This window comes from Lissotriton vulgaris, chromosome 3_1 (genome assembly GCF_964263255.1).
Source record: "Lissotriton vulgaris chromosome 3_1, aLisVul1.2, whole genome shotgun sequence".
In the NCBI taxonomy this organism is placed as follows: domain Eukaryota; kingdom Metazoa; phylum Chordata; class Amphibia; order Caudata; family Salamandridae; genus Lissotriton; species Lissotriton vulgaris.
The window spans coordinates 45,832,706-45,852,386 of NC_141689.1; the positions used below are offsets into that span (position 1 = coordinate 45,832,706).

Consider the following 19,681-nt stretch of genomic DNA (forward strand, 5'->3'; position numbering starts at 1 on the left):
GTTGCCGGTTTCTTTTTTTTTCTGAGAGGGGGCTGTGTGACCTCCTTCCCTGGGCTACTTTTGGCCCCGAGGACCCCATCCCCTGAGGCCTGAGCATTTTCCTTATAGAAAAAGAGAAACGGGAAGGGGGTCGTGGCCCCCTTCCGAAGCCAATTACGGCCCTGGGGACCCAATCCCCCAGGGCCTGGCAAACATTCTTTTTTTTATATTATATTTGGAGGATGCATGGCCCCCCTCCTCAGGCCTTCTCCTTTAAAAAAAAAATGTATTATAGGGAAGGGGGGCCTCATCCGGGGGCTTTGAAAACGAAGTGCAGGAGACCGCTCTTTGTTTTTACAATTTTTCAGATGGATTTGCACACCTGGCGTGACCCCGCCAAAAAATACACTTAAAGAAATGCTTTTTCTGAGACTGGGGATCCATGTGGGGCCCCTTGAGCAGGTATGGGTGTCAGGGTGTTATTACCCTAACCCCTTTTCTTATTTTTTTATCTTTGTCTTACCTTTTTATTTCTCTCTCCATCCGAGGCACAAGATGGCTGCTAACACTTCCTGGTTTAAAGTGTTGGCAGCCATTCAGACGCAAACTCATGCTTGTGTGGTTAGGCTCCACCCAGATATCAAAACTTTTTCTTTTTTTAATTTCTCAGGAGCTACTTAACAGATTTACACCATTTAAAAAAAGGACTCTTTCTGAAACAAGACCTACCTTTTTGCTAAATTTGGTGTAATTCCGTTCAGCAGTTCGGGCTGTAGCTTTGTCTAAAGTTTCCTATGGAAATTAACAAGGGGAAAATGCATTTTGGGATCCCTTTTTTTCTTGGCCCCCGCTTGTCAAATCACCCTGAAACTTTCGAAGCAGGAGCTGACCGGAGCGGGCCTCTAGTTTTGAAAATTTCACGAAGATTCGTCAACCGGTGCTAAAGTTATTGGGAAAAGAAAAAATTCTTTACTTTGGAAACTAGGTCCTAACTATAACTACCTACTGGCGACCGCCAGTAGGTCATGTATATATATGTATATACATACACATGTACTGTGCTGCTTGAAAAAAAACTAATATTATTAGGAAAAAAAAAACACAAATCTTACACACTGAGTCCCACAACCTCATTGCCTAGCAGGTTGAGAAGGTCCTCTTCCCTGTCTAGGATGTCCACCCAGAAGTGTGTCAGCTGCTGCTGGGGGCACTGCATTATGGTGCTGTAGTACACACATTGCCTCACTCACTCACAGAGCACCCGATGCTCTTGCAAGACATAACCCTTACCGGGCCTGCGGCCTGCTGCCATAATGCGGGGGAGGTTGCGCTGCACCCAGGAAATACGTTTGTCACTACCTCCTCACTAAAGATAGGGTGGGGCTGCTGCCCTGCCTATCTGAGTCACCTACAGTGGGTGCAGTGGTGCGACCTGGTTCTGCCCTGATGGGACGGGAGGGAGTTGGACTGGGATGGAAACAAGAGAGGACAGGCTAGGAAAGGAAAACAAAATACAAAGTACAAAAAAGTCTTCGAAAACAGACACAAAAACTAAAATACACACTGGGAAAGTCAAACACTAATACAAATAAGTAAAGGTGGGTTTGTTAAGTGGGTGATTCTAGTCACGGTCTGCGTTGCAGCATGCATGCCTAGGATAAAATGGCCTAATCATTCAGTTACTGCATTTTGTTCACCTTTAGAACGAAAGCGACTTTAAGTTATCAATGCAGAGCCCACTCTAATGGAAGTATGAAGCTTTCATATCCACATTCTATCTAGAACCGAGTCTCGACAGGCCTCCTGCTCAAATTATTTCAATTGAGGCTGTTTTGTCATTATCCTGTCCAGGCATACATATTTATTGATGTTAGTTAATCAATTTCACATATATTATTATGTTCAATTATCCACACAAACATGTTGACTTTCTTGAACTGTGAATTATCTTAAGAACAGCTATGGGGTCTAATACAAAACCAAACTGTAAAAACTATTTGTGTAAAAAACGATGGGGCATTTTTATTCATGAACCGCGTTGCAGCAAGACAAATTGCCGCGCTGTGCTCTGTGAATTGAAGAGAACTAAAAAGATATGATGCTCTTCACCTCTCTCTTTTCTTGAGTGCTGCATAGGGCCAACACAGGCACAGGCAAAATAGTTTTTGTGAAGGACTGGACACCTTCCTGCAGAAGTAATCTTTGAAAGCATTTTCCTCTTTCTATGCATGCTGCAAAATGCAACACACAGAGAAAGAGGAAGGAATGAGGAGAAATACAGGTATTTCTCCATGTTACTCCTACTTCAGGCATAGCTTTTAGATGCATTCCCAGGTTTTCAAGTCCTTGTAAATATGGAATTTTGCCAAAATCCATGTATGGATGCATGACAACACCCATGCTCACCCATGTAACGCCTCCCTGACGCGAAAGGACTTTTTGTGGCTTAGTATATGCCAAAATGGAGCTTGCATTGTGGCTTTGCCATAGAAGTGGCACAACCCCCAATGATCTGCATTCAATGGCGGTGTAAATAAAAAGATGCATAGTGGTCGAAGATGGAAGAGCCTGAAGAGAATGTTAGACTCGAATTTGAATGCTGGAACGTGCATGTTTTTACAAAAAATCCAACTTTATCCCACAAGAGTGAATGCAAACAAGCATTCTTCATTTCATGGGGAAGTCCCTTCCTTAACTATCTCTTTTCATTTCAGATGCTTGCCGTTTAACAAATCAGTACCAGTGATCATGTTCATTAACATTCTTTTTTTTTATTAACTAATTGTGATTTTCTAACCAGGTGTTCTCTGGTATTACGATCAGATCTAACTAGAATGATATAACACTTTGGAAGGAATATACAGCTGACCAGCCCAGCACTGGAGCACAGGTTGGCAAACACCTCCACGGCCACCATGTACTTCCCCCGGGTGCTCAGGTATGCCGGAATGAAGGAGATCCACACACTGACAAACACCAGCATACTGAAGGTGATCAGCTTGGCCTCGTTGAAGCTTCCAGGCAGATTCCTTGCGAGAAAGGCCACTATAAAGCTGACTGTGGCCAAGAGACCCATGTATCCCAGCATGCAGTAGAAGAAGATGGCATCACCCTCGTTACACTCAAAGATTATCTTCTCATTGTACGACTTCATGTTCATTTCAGGAAATGGAGGAGACTTCACCAGCCAAACACTGCAGATAACAGCCTGAACCAGTGAACAGAAGAACACGATGCAGGTTGGTGTCTTTGGTCCAAGCCACTTCCTCGCAGAACTACATGGATTTGTTGCCTTGAAGGCAAGAACAACAAGAATAGTCTTAGCAAGAACACAGGAGACACTGATGGAAAAAATAACTCCAAGGATAGTTTGTCGAAGCATGCAGGTGATTGTCCTGGGTTGGCCAATGAAGAGGAAAGAGCAGAGAAAGCAGAATATGAGCGCAAGGAGGAGCAGGTAGCTGAGGCCACGATTGTTTGCTTTCACGATTGGAGTGTGTCTGTACCTGATAAAGATCCCCAAGACACACATAGTGAAGAAGGCCAGGAGGGAGGCAGCAATGGTGAGTGTTTGTCCCAGAGCTTCGCCATAACTTAGATACTCAAACACTTTTTGGATACATTGATCACGTCTATCGTTGGGCCACTGGCTCTCCGGACACTTTAAACATTTAACAGTTGCTGTAAAAGAAAGGATAGTGTAGGATTAGTAAAATGTAAGACTGGCATCAAAGGGCAAGCTCATAAAAAAGTTTTGGTAAGCACCATTACATTTCATTTATGGCAAATATTGGAATGATTTGTGCAAACACCTTCAGCATATTGGCTTCACATAAGCAGCAGACAGATATCCTGTGTATTGTGCAGGAGGCCTCTTGCCACGTTGTTTCAATCTTACTGTGTAATGCCCTCCCATGTCATATTCCACAAGATGTTTCTATGAGGCTGGTTACCTTTACAACAAAGCCCATTCCAGAGGGACGACCTCTAAGATACTTGGCTCTATATTCTGGAATAATCTCCCAATCTGGTTGGATTTGGGTTTTACGAAATTTAGCACATGTGATTGCCTTTAGGCCCCTCGCCTTCTAGATACAAGTATGGTCAAATAATTCTCCACTTTCCCTGAGATATTCATTCATTGCTTAATGTGATGGCTTTAGACACCAAAGGGAGTGGTTAAAGCACATAAAGAGCTGGATGTTTAAACTGGGTTTGGGCGAGCTCCGGATTAACTCGGAGATTATTGAAAGAAAATCCATGATTGAGCTAAAAAGGCAATCCTTGGACCATATTAACAAGTCATGGCTAATTGGTGAAAGTACCAGGGAGCTAACTAGGAGATTTCTGGATTTTAAGGATTATATGCAACAAGATGAGTTTATGAATATCAAAGAACCTCCGTTAGCGAAATCCCTGTTTTTAAATTTAAGATACAGTATTTGGCCAGTAAAGGAATTTTGTAGTAAATAGAAAGGCGTTAATATCACTCACATTTGTCCCTCATGTATGGCCATGCATGAAAATGAAGAACATTTCTTGTTTTTTTTGTCCCGAGTTTATTGAGATCAGAAAAACCTGGTTAATTACAATATGTTGCATTTTATCAGTTAAACGCTTAAAAGATAATATCCAAATCCTCAGAAGTGATCTGTTTCTTGTACAGATACTTGCTGTATGCCTGGAGATTAAGCACTAGGAAAATGAAACTCCTTATAAAATAACGTAAATGATTATGGGCTGCATTGGCCTGTGGTAACCTATATTTAGCGCTCGCGGTTTTATGGTAATTATTTTTTTTAACATTTATGTCACTATTTCTCCATATTTATTTTTGGCCCATCTAATTAGTATTTATCCATATTTATTTTTTGTTTGGCGAATATATGGAGGCATACAATGTTATATTTCCACATTTATATAACTGATAAACATGCACTCATACTTTGCTGCCTGTCACATTTTAGTAACTTAAGCAGCCAAATATAGCAAAACACTACACTTACAGGTAAATATGAGCATTGTAATACAAATATATGTTACCATACACCTGCATTTACGGAAATCTCCACCTATGTTTAAGTTTCCATGCTGCCAATATGCTCTGCCATTGTCCTAGAAATCACGAAAAACAGCATGGAGAGTCACACACAAGAAGCACAATTGTATGTATTTTTCCACTTTTAAAAATAAATACAGACAGGAAACACTTTGGGGTCGATTCCGATTCGGGAAAAAACGCTCTGAAAAGCCGCTTGGAACGTTTTTCCCGTATGAATCGTACCCTGCAACGTCCCGCATACGTACGTACGACGAAGTACGATTCGTACCAGGAGCTGGACTCCATACGAATTGTACAGAGACCGCACAAATCAAATCCCCGCATGAATCTCCCTCGGAACCCGCTGTACGCTACATCTGTATGGTTCGCGGCTGCTTTTTCCGACCCGGCAAGTACGATTCGTGTTGGGTACGCACCGTACGACCCTTTTTCTACGGGAGCTGAAAACAGCCGTAAAAGCAGAGTCTACCCCGAAACAGGTATGGAACGCCCCCCCCCGGGTAAGGTGCGTACACCCCAAGATCGCAGGGGGTACGGTGCGTACCCCTGTGATGTTGTGGTGTACGCACCGTACCCCGCGATCTTGGGGTGTACGCACCGTACCCCATGTTCGCTGGGTGTACGGTGCGTACACCCTGCGATCGCGTGGTATGGTGCGTACACCCCAAGATCGCAGTGTACGCACCGTACCACTAGGTCTATTACTTGTATTATTTTAACTGATAGTTTTTTTTGTTATTATGAATAAATAATTGACAGAAAATTATTGTAAATCTATGTAATATTCATTGTGCTTTTATGGTTTTTGTAAAACTGAATAACGATTTTCTACTAATACAGAGGGATTTAAATGGTGTCCTTTCGCCCACCGAGAGCCATTGAAGGGAGGTAAGAGCTAGTTGAGCGGATTGATGTCTAGGTAGGTTACATAGAATCCTAGCGGCTGAATTCTGTACCACCTGTAATTTTCTTATTGTGGTCTTTGGAACTCCCAGGTAAAGAGAGTTGCCATAGTCCAGGCGAGAGAGGATGATGGCCTGGTGTCAGAGTCTTGCTTGAAGTTCCTGAAAACTTCACAGGAGCAGAATGAAGCCTTTTCCCAATGCTTCTCTGAGATCCTCTCCACACCCCAATAGAGAACTTCAAAGGGGAGTAAAGGATCTCTCAGGGGAGAAAGGGGATGGGGATAGAGAAGAGAGCACCCCATCTTTTCCTTAAGGTTTCTTCTACTTCTACCGCTACTTCTAGAACTTCTTCGCACAGAAGACATGGATATAACACTGCAAAACAAATGGACACATTACTGAAGCCTGACTTAAGTATTTTACTCTTATGATAAACATACCCTTAATGACACTGGCTATTGCTTCCCTTCTATTTGTATGTAATTCGATTATGTAAAGGAAGTATCTCCTAAGTATAGCTTTTTTAGTCCTTAAAGAGTGATAATGGAATACTATTCAGGAGAAAATAATATCCTTCTACTACTTCAAGTAAGTTATATTAGGTAACCTTTCTAATGATATTATCAAACATTTATTTCCTTGACTTGTAGTGAAAACATGTTCAATAGACTAAAGCAATAATTCTATTCCCTTTTCTCAGGTACTTCCATGACTGCACAGGGAGATGCTGTGAAGATACAGTAAGTATCAATCTGCTACTTGGAATTATCAGGAAATGAGCAAAACGGATAGTAACCTCTTTGGTTTTCATCTTGTTTCTTTTTCTTCTGTAGACTCCTCTTTAAAGCAGAAAACACATCTGAAGAGTGACGGAACGCTATCACTGCCGATGACCATGCACAATGAACACTAAACTACATTAGTCCATCTTAGGTACACAGGAACAAAGAAACACTGCTACTCTCCTGACTGGATTAGGTGAAGTGTGCAGTTGGGAGGGTGCGCACAAGCCTTACAATGTTCTCTAGTCCTCGTGCTCCGACCAGGAAGAGTGGAGCGCTAACTTTTGAAAGTTAGTGATGGCCATCTTAGAAAACCGCAATCCCACCAACCCAGTCCATGACAAATTTTTAAGCTCCCTCTGGGAACGGTAGACACTGGGGCTCCTCTTCTTCCTGTTCCATGACACTGCCCCTACTATCTGGTACATATGGTTTTTTCTTTTGCCTGGATTCCTGACACCTGGACCACCAACATCTTTGACATGTGTGGAAGAAGGGGGAGCATTTTTCCAATGCAAAACATAGGGGGATATTCTCAAGAACGTGTGATAACCATCACAAAATTAGCTTATCGCAATTCTTTACAATGCAGTCTATCGCAGGAAACTAACTCTGTGTTAACGTGGTATTCTCAAGCTGGCAGCACCATACTATCGTCCCATGATAACGAGTCAAATGACCACTCTAAAACCAGGGCGTCTTGGCAAAAATGCGAAACACCAACGTGAAAAAAGTTGCAATGCCCCGAAACGCGATACAAAAAAATCAGCGACAACCAGCGACAGGCCTGCAATTCCCATACGTCATGCGGGAAAATGCACTACAAAAACAACAACAAAAACACACCAAAACCAAATCAATCTGTGTAGCACCATGGATGCACCCGGACCGAGTGCAGAGGACAACCCGAACCCCACAAGCCCCACGGAGGATCAGCCAGGAACCCCGTATTCAGGGAATGGCAAGGAGAAAAGGAAGAGGAAGACTGGGTTCAGTCCGCAGGAGGACCAGATCATGGTCACAGAGGTGATAGAACACTACCAACAACAGTTCATCACCTCTACTGCATCATTGGCAACACAAACAGAAAACTGGCAGTCCATCGTCACCAACGTGAAAGGAGTCAGAGTATCGAGGAGGTCAATGGAGGAGGTCAAGAGGCGCTGGCATGAAGTGCGCCGCCAAACCAAGGAGAAACTCGGTGCCAATAGAAAGGCAGCAAAGGCGACTGGAGGTGGGAGTCCTGCACCACAGGAGGAGCTGGATGAGCTGGAGGAAATGGTGGCCACAGTCATCAGTGTGGAGACGGTGCAAGGAGTTGGGGGTCTGGACACAGCTCGATATGACCTGACCCAACAGGGTGAGAAATGACCAGGTACTTGGGGGACGTGGGGAGATGGCCACAATGACACACATGCACAATCATATGCAGCACTCTGCATACCCACAATGAGTGTTGAACATGTTCCTGATACCCTTGGCACACTACACTACAGCACACATAGAAAGTCCAGGTAGGCCTCCGTCCACAAAGTGTATAAATGGACCCCCCTCCACATGCCACAATCTACCCATGCACATGTGCAGAATGCAGAAAAGCAGCAGCTCTGTGACCCACACGGACAATGCAAGTGACACTGCATGACAGATAGCATGGCTGCAGTCACAATACATGCCCTGGTGCATGTTAGAAATGGGGTTACCAATTCTACAGGGGGTAGCATGGAGCAGAGCAGGAAGGCCAAACTTCAGAGGACATGTGTAAAGCAAAGGATCAATATTGCAGGGCAAACTCAGACCTTATCCTAGAAGTAAGCTGTAGGCGTAAAATAAATCATTAGGCGTGAATACCCCTCATGCATGGAATCCGCATACAAGCAATCAATAGGCGTAAAATATTAACCTCAGGGGTAACATTAGTCTGCTGATAACAGCCCTCTGCATAAAGATATGCATTAGTCATGGAAGCCCCTTGTGGATAAACTCCTTAGTCCAGCAGCACTGTGCAAATATGAATGGCATCAACAGCGTTACCAACAGGAGGTAAATCTGAAACCTGTCAGGCCTAAAACACCTTTAACAAGGGACCTCAACATCAGCACCTGGGGCATATATCTCCCTATACCTCAGGGGTGTACTGAAGATGAACCTGGGGGCATGCAACCACTAGGCATAACTCAGGGCATAGGGCATCCTCCTCGATGCGAGGACACCATTTAATTCATCAACCCTAGGCATTTGTTCTATTGATGCCCAGCTCAGGAGCCTCAGTTCCTTTCGGGCCGCTTCAGTTTACCAGGGGCCAACGGGGCCCGACTACAGTCTCCAGGGGGCAGGACGGCCTCCGTGGCAGCCAAACACTAGCTCCGTGGGCAATGAGGGGTAGGCTCCCTCCTTGAACAACTCTGCATACAGGCGCCACAGCTCCTTGAGGGCACAATCCTCCCAACACGGCACTCAGCAGGTACAGTGCTTAGAGTACACAGCGGCGCTTTGGGGGCAGTCACAACAGCGCTGACAGTGCTCAGGCTAGGAGCAGTCAGTACAGTTCAGGCAGTGTAAGACCACCCAGGGCTTCTGCAGCACAGTGCTTTCACTATTATAGCGCTTAGCAGGCACTCAGCAATTCAGTTCTTTAACAGGCCAGCGCTTCCCAGATTATAGCGCTTGGCAGGCAATCAGCAGGGCAGTCTTGGTCACAGCGTTCTTGGGACACAAGCAGTCTTCTGCAGGCCAGCACTTCCAGGCACACAGCGCAAGGGGGGCGGACAGTCCCAGCAGCAAGTCCCGGGGTAACACTCCTCACCTCCTGGGGGGGTCTAAGATGCTCCTTCCCTTCTAGGCGCTTCTTTGCACAGCGCTTGCGTGGCGCAGGGTCCCGGCAGCTTCAGGGACCTAGGGGGGCCCTCCGTCTTCAGGGGATCGGGGGACAGAGCAGTAGGCACTACTGGGCCAGGTCAGCAGGTAGTGGGGGCATCATCAAAACAGGGTGGTAGGCATTCACCATCCCCACTGCAGCGTGGCCCTCCTCCTACACAGCAGCCTGAACTCCTGAAGTGGGGCTTCACAATCCCTGTGGACAGTAGGGGGGTCCTAGATGGGTGCAGGACCCAGCACACGGGCCCAAGTGGCGGCATCCCCTGACAGCAGGTCCCCTCACATTCATGTCCGTGCTCTGTCTCTGCTCATCACATCTCTACTGCTCTCCCTGTACCAGAAAGGCTGGAAGCTTCTAGAAGGTCCCTCCAAATGCTGGGATTGCTGGGTACCAGACAACTAGACCGCTAACCCAACTCAGACAGGCAAACTAGTTCTAACTGGCTCAGGGGGAGGAGTAGAGCACCCTGGGTGCCAGGCTTTCCCTCCAAATGCAGGGGTGGCTGGGTACCTAACAACTAGACTTCTAACCTTCTGCAGTCAGGTGGCACAACGCACAGCAATGCCAGCCATTTCAAATGGAAAACACAAATGCAGCATTTCACCAGGGTACATGTTTACAATGGGGGAAAGTAAATGTACACACTGTTGCATTGCATTTAACATTACACAGGGCTTCTCATACCTCACATGGCCCATTCAGTAACCTTTACCATGGGGGAGACATCTTACATGTTGGGGGGTGAAAGCAAAAAATTTGGGGAAAAGGGGCCAAGTCCAACAGTGCACGAGACGACTTTGAGGTGGCTGAGTGTGAACCACATTTGTAAAGGAGCAGGTCACACTCTGACGCATCCAAGTGCACCTACAACTCATGACATCAAAAACACATCTGCAGACAAACAATGTACAAGAGTACAAAATATGTCCAAGATCAAAAATGACCCAAATCGCAAACATCCCAGCACCCAAAAAGTACAAAAGTCAAAGGCCCACCATCTCAAAGGGATAAGGGCCCCTAAATGAGAGCTGCAGGGGCGACCCGCCAACAATGCAGCACACACACATATCAATCACAGTACATCAACATTGACAACAATGTCGTACAAAGTGCAACCCTTACACCACAGGACAGAGGACACAACTGGTGCCGCTCGTGTGTGGAAACTGGCCAATCACATCTGGCATTGCATGACACTGTGAGATGATAATGTACGATTACAACCACACATCCCTTTTGTAGTAGAAATGTTCACTGTTTCCCATCAAATGGCCAGCTTCACTAAAACTGTCAAAATGTACATTGCCATGCAGTCTGAATGTAAACATCTCCAATGAGTGAACATACATTGAACACACTGTTAACCTGCATCTCCCCGTTACATTGCAGAGGGACAATCAACACCTCCTGCAGAGCAGACCACACATTTCTCCAGTGATGATGAAGAGGACACCCTACACATTTGCCCAGACACCCTCCAATGGCTCATGGATAGCCTCCCCACCCCACCCCCAGGAGCAGGGCAGCCCAGCTGCATCACAGTGACCCCACATCTTGCACAGACCACACAGCCGGAAGCTCAAACCACCAGGGCTGGCTCACAGGACTCCCACAACCAACACATGGAATTCCAACACCGTGTGTTAGGGTGGCAGGAGAAGATGGCTGATCAGCTGCGGGTGGGGTTCGAACTCATGACAGCCAAACTTCATGCCATACATGAGTGTTTGAGTCCTATCAGGGACCACTTACAGTCCCTAATGGACACCCACTGTCCGCACCATGCTCACCAACAATCTTTGGGTGACATCGCTGGGGCCATTACTCGGATACAAGAACTGTCTAGTCAGACAGGCTCCAGCGATGACGGCACAGAGTTGGCACATATGTAGAGGACAATGGAGACCATGGAGGCAATGCAGGCTCGAAGTAGGGCTGCCAAGGATGAACACCAGCAAGATGTAGCTGGGATCTTCCATGCCTTGCAGATCCTCATCTTGCCATTGCTGCCACTAGGCCTGTCACAGATTACTGCTGCAGGAACCTGGACACACACATCTCTGCCCCTGATGTGTCATTGGCACACAGTGATGCAGCCCTATTACCTTTGCACCCTGATGTGTCAGTGGCCCACAGTGATGCATCCATAACACCACCACATACACCGGACACAGAAGACATCTCAGAGTAGTAAGCTGTGGAGGGTAATGACTGTTTGAGGAAGGAGGTAGGAGCATCTTTACCCACCACATGGCCTGTTCCTGCCTGGTTCAGCCCTATTCATCATGCCCTGGAACAACATCTCTCACTGTCTCCCGAAACACTGTGCGACATTCACCTGGACCCCAACATGGCCTGCCATATCTGCTCTGGTACCAATGACACATCAATCTGGCTGCAGACTGAACTCTTCCTCTTCATATTAACTTTGCATTCCCCCAAGGACTCTGGTTGGCCCACTACTGGGCAACCACGTTATGTGGGCTTGAACTGGCCATGTACCGCACCAGCTCCGACACTCACCAGTATGTGAACAAAACATTCCAAATCACACAGATGTGTTATGTCTATGTTCTGTCACGTTTACAAGTATGGATGAGTGTAGGGACATTGATTGCACAAAAAGGTACACCCTGGTAAATGTCATCAATGAGCATGTTTGACCCTGACTCACATGGTCAATTGGATGAGTGTGAAGGTGTGAACCAGCTGTGGCCTCATTGCACATGAACAACAATCTTGTAATCACCCAACATAGCCCCACATCCATGTATTATATAGGGATGTGTGTAGAAATGTCAAAATCAGTAGCACGCCTGAAGTAGTATCCCCATCGAATGTGGCTACAGAACATCTCTTCGCATGACCTACTCACACACATCAGTGTGGACACAAGCTGTTTTAATGGATCACATTGATCCACATGGCAAGAAGCTGGACACTATACTCTCATTTGCTGAAGACACGTAAGAGCACAGGTCTACCAGCAACTATCCGAAACACAATGTCTGGCACACAGAGGTGGAGCTGCCAATAGGGATTCACCACAAATGTATGTGCGGCAGTATATCCCTCCCTGTGTACGGACAATGCTCATTGAGGCACACGTTTGTCATACTAATCAACACTCATCACAGTTGTACACTGGTGAGGTTGCGTAGACTTTATTAGCATGTGCGTGTCAGTACAGGCAGGGAATGGGCCACGACAGGCAGACAAATGCTTAAGACACTTTCAGTCAGAATGGGAACATGTCGAGGTGCAAGAAATGGTGAGGGAAAAATGAACACATATCCTTACGGATGGCAATGGTCTCAGCCCACCTTGCCTTGCTGGTCGAGTCATGTGATGTTTGGCATCTGCTCATTGCCCCGTGCCAGGGGACACGACTCATAGCCCATGGGATCTGCATGGAGCTGTACTACCAGACTACGCCGACTGTGTGCTATGCTGACAGTGAACAGGTGAAAGGGACCAACAAGGTCACATGTCATGCTACATTGCCATGTCTGTAGTCGCCCTCCAGAAGTATGTCAGAATTAGGAACGCTGCCAAACGACGCTGTGCAGCTACGCCCATGGGGCTGCATCACCTTGCACAGGTGTGTGAAAACACGCATAGGTGCACAGACATGTATTCTGAGTCCAGGCGAATGCAGACATGTCCACTGTTGTTCTGGGATATGTGTCCATTCCTCCATGATGCAACACGGTATTGGGATCTGTGCTCTCGTGTCAATCAGTTGTGGCTGCAGGAAGGTAGTTACTCGTCCATGAATGCGAGCGCAGCTTCATAGGCAATCAGTTCCAGAGTTATGTCCTTCTTGAGTTCGAGGAAGACGAGGGAGAGCTAATCCAATAACTGGTGCAGACGGATGTGCTCTGTCCACGCAGTTATACCAATCCACAACACAGCCCAATAGGGGAGCGCCTCAATGTGGTCACTTCACACGATGACTTGTGCAATCTCCTATCCACTACTGCGAGCACATATGCCACAGATCAGGACATCTCATGCACGGCTATCCCGGTTGCACTCCTGATTGTGGGCCAACAGGGGGCGCACACACGTCATAATCCAGTTCAGCTATCGTTGGGTTGGATAGGCAGACACCCATGGGCCACTCGAATGTGCATGATCAACACTGGAACCAGGGCTAGACGCATGTGACGTATGCAAGCCGGAAACTCAGACGGTAACTAATTCGCAAAACTGCCATTGGCAGAGCTCCCAACAGATGCAGCATTCATGCACGGTACAGTTCCACGTGACAGGTGTTGTGCATGTGCCCAGGATTGCCTGCCATTGCGTTTGTTGGTCTCGTACCACCGACACTCCTCAGACTGGTGGCAATTCGGTGGACAATATGCCACAGCTCGGAGCAATGAGTCATATGAGTGGTCAATATTTGGACATAAGGGTTGTTTTTTACCAATGTGTCAGGGGCATCCCATACAGGTATAGCTCGAGCAGGGACTATTGTTAGTGTGGTGTGGATACGTTGGTCTTTCATTAGCGCAGTTTGTGGTGTGGGAGTCGTAAAAGTCTGGTATGGTATCAAGTTCGGATTTCCTTCTGCCTTGTGTATTGAGACAAAGGCGCTTTCATGCCTAATTTTAGTCTGACTACTGCTTGCATTTCTGAAATGTGATGTGGCCTTCGCGCTGAAATAGATGCCAGGCCTTAGATTAGGGTGCACCAATTGTGAAATACACGCAACAGTTGGCATGTATGAGCCAAGGGCCCGATTGTCCTTGCGCTCCTTGTTCAGTCTCTCTCTCTCTCTCTCTCTCTCTCTCTCTCTCTCTCTGTCCTTCGATGAGTGCCTGACACACCTTCTTATCTTGGATATTGTCTTACAGGCTGTCACTTACAGATTGTCCAGGGATGACCTGCCATGACTATTCCAAATGGTTGTTTTGAGACAAATTTGATTGTGATATTATTTTGGGACTTTCAATGGTGAATGATTGATTCTGCTTTTTCTGTACTCACATGACATGTTGTTGTAATTCTGTGGCATCAGGCGAATGATTTTGTTCATGATTTTGTGACATTGATGTGCAATCTTTTGGCCTGGGGAGGTGGGGGGTGCCCGGGACAGGGCCCCGGGGGTGGATGGCGGTGGGTTTTGTGGCCCTCTTGGGGCTCCGAGCTGCCTGATCGTTGGCTCCATGGCATCTGTTGTTCTTCAGGTGAGGCTCTGGGCTGGTCTCCCTTTTCTGGTGCAGGTTGTAGTTCGACTTTGCACCAGGTCAGAGCAGGTGTTAGTTTCCTGCTGCTAACCCGCCTTATCGTCTGTTTTGTGATCTTATCGTATATCTGGCTGGTCATTGAGAATGTTGTGACTTGGTGTTGTCGCAGCTTTTTGCTCGGGAACGCCTTCTTTGCATCTTTTTAGAGATAGTTGCCAGGGTAATCTGTGGTGATGTTCTTTGCAGCTGCTATCGCAGGTAAACTGGTGGTATCAGATGTTAGCACCAGCTTGTGAATGGGGCGATGATGTTATCGCAACTTTGGCTGAAATAAAGTGCTGATAACTCAGCAATAGATCCTTGAAATTATGCCCCATTATTTTGTGATGAAAAAGTGCAGACTGACTGCAAGGAGACAGTCTACATGTGGAGTTAAATTGAAAGGAAAGCCCAAGACAGATCTTTGTCATTAAATGTACCTCAATTACTTGGAGTCACAAAGTTCATGCCACTCTTTTCCACACTGGTCCCCTTTTCTTAAAAAAAAAGCAATCCTTTCATGAAGAAGGCAGAACGGAATTTGTTGGGATCTTTTAAGGAAAGAAACCTCCAAGAACATACAGAGATTTACATCTGTGTGGCAACATAGTTTAAATTATTATTTTCTTTTTTTCATGAACATTCTTGATCAGGGTTGGCCCGAAGTCGGATTGACTAGGACTTGGCCTTGGGTGTGAAGACAATTTGGTGTTTGTTGTGGAAGTGAGGGAGGTCGTTGCGATGTGACAGCAGGAGGTGTGAGTCGATTGGGAGGAGGGCAGAAGGTTGATGGAGTGCTAACAATTATGCTGAGGTACATTAAGGACTATTTGCAAAGTCTTTAACAGGACCCACTTGAGACCAAGTGGGGTGTACAAGCTGCTGTTTGCATGACAGTAAGTCAGACAGCTCCCTGCTGCACCCCTCAGGGTACTGGCAGCCCGAGACTGAACCCAGCTCGCCTTTGCTCCAGGCCAGCCCTGTTCCTGATAAACAGCCTGGAAATCCTTGCCATGCTCCTCAAGCTGCTATTACCTCTGTGCCAAAATCTACATAATATAGAATTCCACACAAAGCAGATCTGGAGGTGATCCCAATCCCTTCCCAGTGCTTTCCTTTACTGAAGTAAATCTCCGACCATTTCCAGGGTGGAGGAGGTTGTATTGGAGTTTGGGACACACACACAGATGTACAAACCATGCCTTGCAACACTGACTTCCCCTCCTCATGAGTAGGATTTACTACTGTGAATTTCACCAGCTGATGGCAGAGTGAATGCATTTACGCATGCCAAGGATTCCGGTATGCATTTCTGGCAATTATACCTGGCCTATTTTTGCCATTAAGCTAATACCTATGGCAGAAAGTACCTTTGTGAAAAGTCTCCATTGTGTCTAAACCTACTTGGTAAACTTGTGTGCAATTTCTCAAAATCAGCACTGACCTGTGCCACTGCTGACCTCTCCGTGTGAACATGGAACACAGTCAAAGCAGCACACGGGCTCCCCCTCTCTGGCGGCCTTTCTGTATCCAGGAGGGCAACTCTCACTGCAGACGGAGCGCGGAACCTGCGGGGGGAGCAGATAGAATGTATTAATAGAATATAGAACATGGAATCTGCAGACCAAAAATAAACAATAAATGGACAACAGAGCACAGAACCCACTGGAGGTGCAAAGAGATACTATTAATGGAAGATGGATGCCAGAACCTGGAAGACACCAGGACTCTTTTATGGGCTTTTGGGGCAGTGCATCACAGCAAGTTACCTTGCTCTGCTGCCCTACGTGAAAGTGAAAGGACAGGAATGCATTGCATTTATCCAATATCTTTCCTGTTCTCCAGTGCTGGCACCGTTTCAGCAGCCTAACGCCAATGCAGGCACCCTTGCACCATGATGCCATGATGCCTGTGTTGTTGGAAGGATTGTTTTTGTGCAGGAAGGGGCACCTTTCTGCACAAAACAATACTGCAAGGTGTTTTCCTCCTAATATCTGTGCTGCAGAAGGAATAAATAAAGTTATTTCTCCTTGTTACAACTCACCTCGGGTGGAGTAAGGTTTTGGCACATCCCCAGGTTTACATGGTCTTGCAAATCTAGGGCAGCATCAACTCCATGGTTGTTGCTTGAGAACACCTACCGCAATGCCCATTGAACGCCTCCCAAGTGCAGAGTAAGGCAACGCAGCAATGTGCGCTGCCTTCCCTTACTCCAAATCTATGACGCCATTCAATGCCACGGAAAGTGGATTTGCGTGGCCTCATAGATATGATTTCAGGTTTGCCCCTCCGAAAATGTTAATGGAAGACATAGCATAATACAGCGATTCCACATTTGTTAGTCAGTAGCAGAAATTAGTAACTGGTTCCAATTTCTGCTACAGACTAACAAACGTGGTTAAAGGATATTGAGGCACCACAGATCGATAAAGATCTTATTCAAGAGGTACCTTAAGGGCAGATTTATCATAACTGGCGCATCCCCAGGTATTTTGCGCCGCTGCTCCGCCACCCATGGTGCGCCGAATTTACAATGCGGCGCACCATGGGGCAAAAACAGCACAGATGCGTGACGCATCTGTGCCGTAAAGGTGGCGCATTGCTGGAGTTGCGACGCAAGCGCGACGCAGCTCCAGCAAGGCTCGGGGGTGCCCCATCTTTACAATGTTGCATCAAGACCTACGCCTGCATCAAGCAGGCGCAGGGTTTTGACGCAGCATTGGCCTGAAAGTGACTGAGTGAAATCTTATAGATTTCACTCAGCCACTTTTGCGTGGCGCACCTACCCCAGAACGCCCACCCTGCGCCGGAACGCCCACAAGTGGCGCAGGGCTTTACAACGTGACGCATCTGCCCAGATGCGTCACGTTGTAAATGGGTCGTAGGGATGCGCCACGTTTACGCCGCTGTTGCGTGACGCAAACATAGCGCATTCTCAACATAAATCTGCCCCTTAATATTTATCCCCTTTTTGGTAACACTAAGTTTGGATTTATGAAGACAACATTTTGTGTGGAAGAATAAGGGGACAACCCTATGTTGCAGTTGTGGCTACAACCTTAAAGGGGGCTGTAGAACTGGAGGTTTATTGATAGGAACTGTTTACTAAGGTGCACTATTTGCTGCTAAATAGAAAGCACTGAACTAACTAATTTTCAAGATCTCATTTCTGTATCCAAGTTATGATCTATGTACCTTTTTTGTTAATTCAGTGTATTATTAAATAGGAATGTGAATACTAGAGGAAAAGATTTATATTGGACTAAGGTTGTGCTAATTTTGCATACTTTATTTTTTAAATTGAATATGTACTGATACTGAATTTTTGTCTGTAACAGCCCTGAAGAAGCGAATTTGAGCGCGAAACACATGTTGGCTATTTCCAGCTATTCACAACTTTGGAGGCTGGGTGCTGCTTGGAGGAAATATCTAAAGAAAACATAAAGACATTTTCAAAGAAAAGTAATTTATTTTATTTGTGCTTTGTGTCTCAGGAAATGGCATTTATGAATTGAGTAATAACTTCCTGGTGAGGACTAGTAACTGAGATTATTAGCGCTGGACATGAGTCCTATTACCCTTCACTGTGGTCAGCAGTAGGTAGTTATAGTTAGGACCTAATTTCTTTTCAAAAAGAGTTTTTTCTTTTGCCAATATCGTTGGCGCCGGTTGACAAATCTTCGCAAAATTTTCTAAACTAATGGAGCGCTCCACTCAGCTCCTGTCTTGAAAGTTTCGGGGAGATTCGTCGAGCAAGGCAGAGAAAAACGGGGGGTCCCAAAATGCATTTTCCCCATGTTAATTTCCATAAGTACTTTAGACAAAGCTACAGCCCTAACTGCTGAACGGAGTTACACCAAATTTGGCAAAAAGGTTGGTCTTGGTTCAGAAAGAGCACTTTTTTTGAAGTGGTGTATATCTGTTCAGTAGTTTCAGGGAAATTAGAAAAAGAAAAGTTTTGATATGTGAGCAGCTAGGAGGGTTTGCGACCCTCCTGGGCACGAGCTTCACTCTGATTGGCTGTCAAAACTCCAAACCAGGAAGTGTTGGCAGCCATCTTGAGACTCAGTAACCGAGTTACTCTGTAGAAACACCCTGACCCTCTAGGCCTGCTGGGGGGGGACGGCAAAAAAGCATGTTTTTTTAAGGACGTTATAGACATTTCACTTGTACAAAACCTGAGAAATTTGGCATTTATAGTTAGTTGAGCTAACTATATCTTGTGCGCCCGCAATGCACTGCTGATGATGTCACATATTACATCATTCATGACATGGTCAGTGACATTACTGATGACATCACTGATGACATCTCAAATGACATCACTGATGACATCATCCATGTGATAATCTTTTCTTTTTTTTTCCCGGAGTTTTATATAACACGTACTTGACCCGGTATCGGGTATCAGAGCGCTTTACATAGCACCAGTTATGTTACTTGAGGACATCTTCATTTTTGTTAGGCATGGGCAGATTAAGTGATTTGCCCAGAAACACTGATGTTCAGTGTCATTGCCGAGCCTCGAACCCGGTTCCCCAGATTCGAGGTTGACTGCCCTAGCCGTTAACCCAACTCCTCTCCCCAATAATCTGATGCACCTCCTCACACCCTAATATAACCTTTGATACACCCACTCTAAAGTACAGACTACCATTTTCCCAACCATAGACACACCAATAACAGTTACTACATACCCACTCACTGATACCTAGGTCTACGCACACGTCCACGTTCACCCATACAGTCACTCATACATGCAGTCACTTATTAATACAGCAATATCATTTGCACGCATACACCTATACAGACACTCACACATTGCAGCTCATCCATAGAGT

At 46.0% G+C, this 19,681-nt stretch overlaps 2 protein-coding genes across 2 annotated transcripts in view; one reads left to right on the forward strand and one right to left on the reverse strand.

The window, feature by feature from the left end:
- Positions 1 to 2,734: 2,734 nt before the first annotated feature.
- The window catches only part of LOC147725907 (vomeronasal type-2 receptor 26-like), a 201,681-nt gene continuing 184,734 nt past the window's right edge, over positions 2,735 to 19,681 (reverse strand). Inside the window, exons 4-5 of the mRNA XM_086963386.1 lie at positions 16,285 to 16,408; positions 2,735 to 3,660 (exon numbers count right to left, since the gene is read on the reverse strand). Coding sequence (XP_086819512.1) covers positions 2,735 to 3,660; positions 16,285 to 16,408 — 1,050 coding nt within the window. The remainder of the gene's footprint in view (positions 3,661 to 16,284; positions 16,409 to 19,681) is intronic.
- LOC147725908 (uncharacterized) lies at positions 7,743 to 11,498 on the forward strand. Its single transcript, XM_086962715.1, has 2 exons — positions 7,743 to 8,088; positions 10,996 to 11,498. Exons 1-2 carry the CDS (start codon positions 7,743 to 7,745, stop codon positions 11,496 to 11,498), a joined length of 849 nt encoding a protein of 282 aa, XP_086818841.1.

What these genes read in the sequence shown, in the direction of transcription:
- LOC147725908 (XM_086962715.1), top strand. Translation starts at nt 7,743, where the DNA reads ATGGTCACAGAGGTGATAGAACACTACCAACAACAGTTCATCACCTCT. An exon ending in ATATGACCTGACCCAACAGG is followed by an intron (nt 8,089 to 10,995) that starts GTGAGAAATGAC and finishes GTTACATTGCAG; the next exon opens with AGGGACAATCAACACCTCCT.